The 10,546-nt window shown below is 45.8% G+C and overlaps 1 protein-coding gene across 1 annotated transcript in view; it reads right to left on the bottom strand.

Annotated features, from left to right (window-relative positions):
* The window catches only part of TCP11L1 (t-complex 11 like 1), a 44,567-nt gene that overhangs the window by 22,906 nt on the left and 11,115 nt on the right, over positions 1-10,546 (bottom strand). The window contains exons 2-4 of the mRNA XM_019519530.1: positions 7,448-7,580; positions 3,664-3,784; positions 562-782 (exon numbers count right to left, since the gene is read on the bottom strand). Of these exons, the coding sequence (XP_019375075.1) occupies positions 562-782; positions 3,664-3,784; positions 7,448-7,580 (475 nt within the window). The remainder of the gene's footprint in view (positions 1-561; positions 783-3,663; positions 3,785-7,447; positions 7,581-10,546) is intronic.

The following is a 10,546-nucleotide window of genomic DNA, read 5'->3' as shown; positions in this document are numbered from 1 at the left end:
GCTCTTCCCAGCAGATGTCCAGGAAGTTCAGGTCCCCCAGGACTACCACATCCTTAGACTTCAGTGCCTCCGTGAGCTGGCCTAAGAATTCCTGGTCGAGCATTTCCCCTTGGTTGGGAGGTCTGTAGTAGACCCCCACTGTTAAGTCTCTTTCCCCTCGACTGCCTTGTATTCTAACCCAAAGCACTTCCGTGTGCCCTTCTTCTGATTCTTTGTTAATTGATGAGGAAATCTTCTTTTACTTTAAGGGTAATCTCCCAATACAAGGGAAAAAAAAGTAGTTTCTGATGAGACAGAATTTAACAAAACTCTTCAGTTCACCAGTATCTAAAGGGTCCTTACTACTGGCTACTGTAATTTCCAATCCATAACTATTCCACCCCCTCCCCCAGCTACCCCACCATGCCACTTCTAAAAATTGTAGAACGGTATTTGTGTTAACAGGCTGTATATGCCACTAGCATATACAGGAAATATTTTGCTCTCTAACAAAAGGCTCATGTGCAAGTCTGAAATAATTGAAGTGATTCACAGCATGATTCATAAAAGTTATTTCCACACCTGAACAATGGAACAATTTCATGAATGTCTTTTAGTTTCTTAATTTCCTCATCTCTAGCTGGAGCACAGAGGGTCCCCATCATTTGAATGATGAATGATGCCAGTTTAGAAATGTCTAGGGCTCCATTTTCTGCTTCTTGCTTTATCAGGTCCAAATCAAGAACTTCAGTAATCTGATTTCTTAATCTAGAATGACCAGGCAGTAAGAAAGAGAGAAGAGTCTGAAAGAAAACAATTACCACTATATTAGTTTTTTCATATCAAACATTTTTTCATCATAGAAAAAAGTTAAGTAATTTTCTGGACTAGAAGCTAGTTCCACACTGGATGCGTGTGGCACATGGCAATTTATTTTTCTAAGCATAAATCACACAGTATCTTTTCTAAACCTCAATTTCCCTCCACCCTGTGAGTGGTTAAACTGCAGCCCAGGTGGCTTGTTAGTGTGGTTCTAGAATCCAGCAGTGAAAAATCGCCATTGCTCATTCTCTCATTCCCTTGCCTGCTGCCAGATTTGGGGTCTTTGGTCACTGTTGGAGACTAAAATCAGAGGCTGGGGAAAGGAGAGCAACAGCATTCACCCCCTAGGTTCCAGAGCCACAAGACAGACACTAACAAACAACTATTCTACTGCCAGAGGTCCAAATCCAGTCTGTGGAGCCGAAGGAGCTGGACACCCTTGCTCCTTAGATTGTAGGTTCTTTGGGAAAGGATCATCTTTTGGGGTTGAGGACATGCACACACATTATGCCAGTCTTTGACTGCATCCTCTAGATGTTGCATAATTATTGCATTCTCTCACATACAGCATGTCCCAGAATATAACGAGCACTTTTTTTGCAAAGCAGGATGAGGAGAAGGTTTTTCTAGATTCATGGCTGCATAGAGCAGGGACAAAGTATACTCTTCAGCTGACTTACCCTCCCTTTCCTGCTCAACTAGAGCTGAAACACCAGCTATTACTGAAGACTGGTCTCCATTAAGTAGATTTAAGATTTTGAAAAGAATTAAAGAACCTCCAAGGCTGTGAAATAGTAAGAGAGGGTAAGGACCAGTTAGAAGACAGCAGAATTAACCTAAGAAAGGTTAGCTTGATTAGGGGAACATCAAGACCATTAAAAAGGAGAGACAATTGTTAATACTTCTGGAGCAAGGGTGGGTAAAATATGGCCCATGGGCCGTATCCAGCTCACCAAGAGATTCTATCCGGCCTGTAGATAAGTTTTGCATATACTTGTATCATGTTCATTAACATGTTAACAAGAGTTATTTTGATCAAGTGTGGAAACATCATGAAAGATGGAGAACCACTGCCACATGTGTCCCTTATGCCTGCACTTGTCCACTGGAGGGCAGCAGGGCCTGATGCTCACGCTTGCCCAGAGGAGGGCAGCAGCACTTCAGGGGCAGTCTGTATCAGCAGTGTGAAGAGCAGCATGTGCCCAGGGGCCTTTTGTGCATGGACAGAGTGGCAAAGCATCCCAGAAGTGTCCCACAGGGAAATGAGTGGCAGCCCTGCCTCATGCATCCCTTCCCGAACACTCTCAAGGACTGGGGGCTGCAGCTGACCAGTAGGCAGACACAAGCTGCTCCTCCATGGAGCTGGTGCTGATGGGACACTGGTCCGCACTGCCTACCCTTGGCCCCACTGCTTGCCCTACGCCCATGCAGATTCACTGCTCTTGGGGAGCCTGCAGCAGTCACATTGCACTCCAAGTGGTGGTGGACATGGTGCTCCCAGCATGCCCAGCACCACCCAGCCTCACTCCATAGCAGGTAGTGCAGCGCAGCCTGCACCAGGGTCAGCAGCGAGGCAGCCCAGAGGGTGAGGGTGCAGGGGGTGTTGTGTGAAAACTGTGGCAATGCAATTGTCTGTGGTGACTTGGGAACTGTTTATGAAAATACATTTGGAATATTGAGTGGTAATTTAGGAACTTTTTCAGAAAATGTGTGGCAATATGAGCTTTTCTGTGTGGAAAACTGGTAATTGTGTGAGGTAATTTGGGAACTTATTTCTGGGATTGTGTAGGGAAATATGGTGATGTGCAGAAAACAAAGTTTTCTTTGTTTATGCTATAAATGCCATAACAATTTTTAAGTAGAGCTGTTGTTAAACACCATTAATTGTATGTGTGCAGCCCTCAACAGCTCACCAAAACTTGTTAAATGGCCCTCCAGTCCAAATAATTGTCCACTCCTGCTCTGGAATGATGAACAAAGAACTATTAAGTAAACTGACTCCCTGAGCTGCCTGAAAAGTAATGCAACAGCTGCACAGTGAGACTGGAATCAAAGCCAAGTGCTTCTATCCTGGGCAGAAAGTCAGCTTCCCAACTTAATACATGCACCTCAGTTCTATGGGGCTGATTTTTTGGGGAAAGGTGCATATGTACATGAGTAAATATGGTAACAATACCAACCCATTATTCAACTATGAAGTTAACGTTGAAGCAACCTTACTTTCATCTCCTATGCTGCTTGGTATGTTTGGCTCTCATATCTGACTGTTTCTTCCCCAGGCAGATGCATACAGTCCACAGGTAAAAGATTATTATCTACACTGTCACTGTACTCATTTTACATCAATATATTACAACTGTAGCATTAACAGGATACTTTATAAGTAAGCATTGTTTGCATATTTGTATCCATTTGTGTCATAATTTACAGAAATATTTGTGCCATAACATTAGAATAACTGTAAGTCTCAGTTTGGCCAGGACCAGATTTCTTAGTTTGGTGAAAATGGAAACTAATGTTCTGTGTCACCCTGCCTGGCCCACCTTCTTCTGCGCAGCAGGTGGAGGCAGGGAGCAGACTGGCCTGGGCACTGCTACTCTTGCCTGGGGTGAGGATCAGCCAGGGTGGGGGAAGTGCTGCTACAAGCATGGGCTGCTTTTGCGTGCATGTGTGGTGCCCCATGTAAACTTGTATTTTGGCACCCTCCTGAGCAGCAGCTGGGGGTCAGGGAGGACAGCAGGCTGGGCTGGCCATTGCTCCTCCTGTCGGGGATGAGGATTGGCCAGGGGAGGGGGGAAGGGGGCAGCAATGTCCAGGATTTCCTAAAAAAATAATATGGTTACCCTACATATATCATCCTACCTCTTTTACCTCCCCCAGAAGTTTAATTGAATGATCATACGTTGGTGGATCTTCATTTAACTGGGCTTCCAGACAATCCCAAAAGGCTTTGTGTACAATCTCTCTCACTTTTTTCTCCAAGCTGTTAGTAAACACAATATTAGAAGCTAATACTTGAATTTGCAATCACAGTTAACATTTTTAAAGAATGCTATATATAAATTAGCAATGTTTAGAGAAGAACCCTTGCCATTTTAATCAGGAAGCAGACTAACAAAAAAACCCAACAACAAGCAAACCAAAAAACCCCCTAGAAAATGGATTTACAATGACTAACATGACAGAAACATACATACAAAGAAATTTACAAATACAAAATCTTTCAAAGCAAGTGGTGAAGGATAATTCTAAAAGTAACCCAGTAAAGGGAAGATAATAATCAAGTTATAATTTGTCTCCTCAGATTCCTATGAACAATGTCAGTGTTTTGTAGCAGTACTTAACTAAATGTCCTAGAAGTGATACAAGTCCCCTGAGTAAAATTCAAAAGGTTTAATGCAGAATGTATTACTCATGAGGAATTTGCCTCATAGCAAAGAGCACAAGTCACGGTTTTTCCATACACTTGAGCATTAAAGATTTGAGCTGGAGAGCCAAATTCAAAGTTGCTGTGAACTCTGAAATAACTTCATCAGTTCAATCACTAATTCCTACTTTTAATTTTTTTATTTAGTTAATTTTACTTCAGCAGCATTGCACCAACTTGCATCAAATCTGAAGCTGACACATTCTTGAGGAAATGAAAATACTATTTTATGCAAGCAGCATAGAAAAGCTTGCGGTTCTCATTCCACTAACCATGAAAGCTCAAGCAATGCCTGAAAATGAAAAAAATACAGTTATTTACTCTATAGCTATTCTAGCCCGTTGAGCCATTGTCAGAATTTGCTCATGCACACAGACCGTATCTCCTCATGCTTCCATTTAAGGGTATAAAAGGCTAGAGCAGCCATGACCTCACATGATTCAAAATGTCTATTAGCTAAGAACACAAAGCAGGGATGAAGACATGGTCATGGGATGGACATACAATATACTGAAGAACCATTTAGTACTTTTAGTCAGCATGAATTCTACTACAGATACCTGGCAAGCACTCTACCCTTTGGGGAGGTAAGGACGAGTACCAGCTGGATCAGTTGAACACAAACCGGAGCTCTACTCTTCCAAATCTGGCATCAGATTTCAAAGCCTAACGCCTCACAAAGTTTTAAAACATCTATGCAGCTGCCTTGCATCTTTCAAATATGGATGTTCTGGAGGCAGAACAAAAATGCTGCTGGAGCTCTAGCAGAAAGCCTTCACAGTCAACATGCATGGCATGCATGTCATCTGGTGGCATAAAACAATGCAATGAGTTCCCATTCAGTCACTGTAAGGAAATAACCTGGCCTGAAGAGGGGCACCCTAGTGCCATGAAGAGGCACAGGGACAGATTGAATACCATCAACACAGAACAAAACAGCACACAATAGAACATAATCCTTCACGGAAGCTTAGGGCAGTGGTCTCCAACCTTTTTATAATGAAGATCACTTTTTGTAAGTAAAGGGTGCCCCTGCCCTGCCCCCCTCCGCCCCCATCCCCCAGCTTCTGCCCTGCCTCCCAGACAAGCTGCCTGGGTTCTGACCCCACTCACCCAGCCCGGCCTGGGCAGCAGCAGGCAGGGCTCAGCCCAGCCCAGCCCAGCCACATGCATCCTGCTTCTTCCAGTCGTGGAGCCTCCAACAGACTGAGATCAACTGTCAGAGGTTCCACGATCGACCAGCTGATTAAGATCGACTGGCTGGTGGTGACCACTGGCTTATGGGAAAGAGATGACAAAGAAGATCATCAGCTGGTTCAAATGAAACCCAGACACCCCCTTCACGCTGAATTTTGCATGGATTTCTCAATACCGCATTGTCCTTAGCGGAGGCTTTATAAATCATTTCCTTGGATCCTTCTCCTAGACCAGGTAATGGAAGCCCAAGTCATTTCGAAAAATCAGACTGTGAATAGTGTATTCCACGAGCTTCCAAGAGACAACATTTTTGTGCCATGACAGGGCATATGCAGAAACTGGTGGCTGTGAGGATATCTGAATTTAAAAAAATTATGATATTGCCATTTGGGGAAGGACATTGTGTTGAAGACTAATGTTAATCTGGGGGTGATATCATCCTAACCAAAGGCTGCACTGTTGTTTTAAGCAGACTTCCCATGTGATAGAGCCCAAGAAACATGGCTTCCTATGAGCAGACTGGACTGAGACATGGAAGGACAAATCCTGCAGTTTGAGAGCCTGGATTTATAGAGATGGAATATGGGAGGCAAATATTACCATACTGAATCTGAGTTGACATTACATCTTGATCAGGTTCTTCAGGTCTAAGACAGGATAAAGACATGGGTTCTTTGAAATAAAGAGCAGAAACCCTTTACCTGTGTTCCTGAGAAGACTTCTGCTACATTTCCCTTAAATGGCCAAGAGAGTGGTTACTCTGAGTTCCCTAGGAATGCAGGACAGCTGCAGCCAGGAAGCTCAGAGCACAATTAATAGCTGCAGCCACAGACCTGGAGGAGGTCTTATTCATTCATTGACACCTTTAGTTCTTCTCTTTCAGTTGCTCTCCACACCCTTGAGAAGCTGGAAAGGAGGAGAAGTGATACTGCCCTCTACTATGCCAGGAAGCTGTTCCATAATCCTCACTTGCTAATTCACGATGTAGAAATGAAGAGAGACTGAGGGAAAGGCTTGTCTGCCAAAGAGGTCCAGGTTTTCTGGACCCCTGTTTCCTGGGGTTCATCCCTTCAAACTGTTACTGTTTTTTTTCCTAGATCCCTGGGGACAATAAGTGATCCCAGTGCAAGACAGGTGTAAATTGGGCATGGGGCCCAATTCCTTCGAATCATTTAGACATAGCAACAAGTAAGCAGCATGCACTAAAGGTCCATAACTGATTTCCTGAAGAACCGTCCTGTCTATAGAATAATCCAGGAAAACACATGGAAATTAATGTTGCCTTAGTATCTTGTGTGTCCACAACCCTCAATAAGAACTCCTAGAATACAAGCACAGGGAGAGGAGGGAGGACTGCCTCTCTAGGGAGACAATAAAGCTATATGTGGGTAAGGAAATTGAAATGTTTCCTATGACTGTTTGTTTCAGTCTGAAGTGACTTGAATTCTGGGGAGGGTGCCCCAATTATCAACACCACAGGAGATCAGGAAGTCCTCCACTTGGGGGAGACATGTCCATGCCCTAAATCAGGACTGAGGGGCCTCCACAGAGACAAGATGCTATATTGTACTGATAGTGGGCCATCCACTGCCTTCTTGTAAAAGGTTCCAATACTGAATATTTCTGGAATACTTTGTCACCTACTGGTCCAGGCTATCTAAAGAGATCTGTCTGCTGTGCTTGGGCAAAGAAGGGTTGGGGGGGTGGGTGTGACAGTGAGAATGACGGCACTATCTGAAGATGGTGCCTGTATCAAATACATGCAAGTATGCAGTAAGATCCAGTGACTTATACCCCCAGAAACAATAATTTATTCTAATAGCACCAAAGAATCACATCTGAGAGTCAAAGAAATACAGAAGTAAGGAAACCGTAGTGCTAGAATGAAAGAATAGAGAAAAGCCAAGACAGATTAAATGATTCTTATCATAACATTATTTCCCCAAAGGACTCTGCATATTCTACTCTTCATGTGCAGATGAGTGAAAGACAGACAGTAATTTCCATCAGTCACCACCTTACCTGCCTTCTGGTAATTCAGTTGGTTTAATTCGAAAGTCTCCATTGACTACAATTTCATGTGCCAGTGCCATGTTGGTAACTCCTTTTGCTGTTTCCATCAGTTCTTCTGCTGATACAAACCGAGGGGGACTAGCTGTAACATAAATTAAGTAACAGATATTTAATCTTGAGAAGTTAAGGGCCAAGATTATAAGCCCCATCATTTATGGCCTCCCCATTCACTTGCTTGATAATACAAAGAGCAGCAGAACCAGCGGACTTTCCCACCTGAGGATCCCCAGCCTTAGATTTGCTCAGCTTTCCCAGCTGAGGATCCCCAGTCTTAGATCTATCATTGCCACTTCTAAGGACCACATCCCCAGCAATGTTGTGCTCCAGAAGTCACCAGCTGACGCTCTACACCCTAACACGCCTCCAAATTCTGCTGCTTCCAGTCCTTCTCTAGAAATGGTTAGAAGATAAATCTGCACCTTTAATAGGGCCAACTCATTTTGGAGTAGCACCAGTTACAAGGGTCACTGACTGCAGAGTAGGCCCAGGCCCTGCATTTGGGCTTTGGCTGCTCTATGCTTCACAACCTAAACCAACTGTATTTGTTCCTCTGCAGCCTGGCTTCTGCTTGGTTCTCTGCTCCTGCTTACCATATTTGTTAGTGTTCTGGATTCCCTAGATCCTGACTTCTGACACTGCCAGCCTATGGATATGAATAATACTTACTGGGTGCATCTACATGTGCACTTAGCTTGTAGCAATAAATTCTGGCACAGTTTGTGCCAGAATTTATTACTTCTGGGTGTAGCATTTACACGTGCATCCAGGACCACAGCACGCTGAGCTGGGGCAGAGCAGCCCTGAATATCAGGCAGCCCGGGGGGAGGTGTCCAGTGTGCCAGCCCAGGGCTGCTCTAACCCAGCTCAGATGTGCTGTGGAGGGGCTGGCTGGGGCACAAGGGTGCTACAGTGCAAGGCTAGCTGGCTAGCAATATTTCTACACTGTAATACCCTCATGCCCCAGGCAGGCCCAGTCACCATCTACATGCACCTTTTGTTACATGCAACTACTCTGCTGTAGGATAGTACTTGTTTTAGTACTATTGTACATCAGAGTTAGTTTATTTATGCAACCTGATATGAACTCATGTGTAGATGATACTTCACTGTGGAGCTAATTAGTCAGTGCTGCAGTAAAGTGCACATGTAAGGCTTTGACTCTAGTTCTGATCCTCTTGTACAGCCTCAGCCCCTGGTCTGGATCCTCCTCTGATTTCAGTACTTGTTTACTTATGTGTTCCTCCAGACTGTCTCGGACCCATTCTTACAGTAGCAAACCTCTTTTAGGACTACAGAGTCAAGTCCTTCCCATAAGGAAGTGGGGAAAGCATTATTTTAAAAAAGGTAAATAACTTAATTATTTTTATACCCCACACCTTTTCCCCTCTAAAACTAGTAATCGAAAGTTGACGTGTGCATCTTAACTGAGTAAAATGATTCTTAACAGTTTGGTTAATAGGAAGAGTCCTTCTGCATTCTGCCAAATAAGATATGCATCTTATTTGGGGGAATGTGCTATATGAAGAAACACAGTAAAATGGAGCCAACAAGATGCATATGCCACCTCACTGCTCATTCCTGGAGATTACTATTGTACCTCATTCCCCAATTATCATGTGTACAAATTCATATGGACTGTACACTCCTCGGGGCAGTGAGCTCATCTATAAAGCAATCTAGCATAAACAATACTAAGAAATAACAAAATCATGGCCAACTCCTTTATTTCTACTCTTACATCAAGTTCTTTCCCCCTTCTTTCCTGAAACCAGAGTCTTGCCATTCCTAACTTAATAATGACTAACAGGGGGCCTACCGGGGCCTATCTCCACGTAGCCTGCCCACCTGTTCTTGGGCAAACTGCCTGCCTTCTCCCCCACCATACCTTGGTCTCAACTGATTAATTAATAGATGTAATTAGGCGGGAGGCTGTCCATTTACTGCCCCGCTGCTAGAGGGCGCCATCTGCAGCTCCATTCCTCCCCTACACCACAACCCAAGCCTCGCAGATGACATCATGATGTTCTCATACGTGCCAGTCCCTCACGATGGGCCCCAGAATCCTGCTGTAGGACCCCCACCTGAGTTCCTCCCTTCAGGTAGACTCTGCCGCCATCATACCGGGCCATATCTCTTCCTGCCACTGGTTCCCCTTTGGGTGCGGTCCCCTCACTGGGACCTTCAGCTCACACTAGCCCCGGCCCACATCCCGGCCAGTCGGGACCCCAGGCCCCTGGCTCTTGGGCATCCCTCCGGTTGGCCTCCTTGCCCTTCTGACCCTCCTGGTCCTGGTCCTGGTCCTGACCCAGTCAGGGGAAGCTCTGGCAGGCCTTGATGTATGACCCATACTCTTATTCTGGGGTCCCCCTCTCTGGGTCCTCCTCCACGGATGTGGGGAGCAGGGGTTACCTCACACCCCAACTGGTGCCTCAGGGTCTCACAGGGGACTCTCACTTCCCCCCTGGGCATCAGGTCGTGGTGCTACTACCAGTGTTATATTCAACCCACACTCTGCCTCCCCACATTGGAGGACTTACTGGGGTCAGGACTCAGCTCTCTCTCTCTCTCTGGCTGAGCCCTCTCTCCCTTCACAGGGCTCCACACGCTGCCCCCCCCCACACTGGGGGCTCCACACTGCTCGTAACGCCCCCTTTACTTGGGGTCTCGGGGCTTCCCTCCAAAGGTGGGCTCAGGTGGCCGTAGCCGTGCCTGGCTCCAACTCTCCTCTTTGGGGCCTCAAACCCCCACAGGGCTCAGGCGGCCCTGGCCACACCTGGCCTCCAACTCTCCTCCTTGGGGCATGCACCCCCACAACTACCTCCGGTGTACGCAACCCACCCTAAGGTGAGGGCTAGGGGTTAAGAAGCCCCAACCCGCCTTTCACTGAGGTGATCACTGGCCTGGCATTTCCTGGGGGCTCCCATGGCACTGGGAGCCCCATCAGGCCACGCACTCCCAGCAGGGTGTAGTTTCCAGTTGTACCCAGGACCAGGAGCTTCCTACCATCACCTACAGCTCCTCCCTTACCTCCAGATGAAACTCAGCAGC

The sequence above is a fragment of the Gavialis gangeticus genome, unplaced genomic scaffold (genome assembly GCF_001723915.1).
Source record: "Gavialis gangeticus isolate Ggan-Ray unplaced genomic scaffold, GavGan_comp1, whole genome shotgun sequence".
Lineage (NCBI taxonomy): Eukaryota > Metazoa > Chordata > Crocodylia > Gavialidae > Gavialis > Gavialis gangeticus.
Note: the sequence above shows the minus strand (reverse complement) of the source record. Positions and strands in the feature narration are given on the sequence as shown.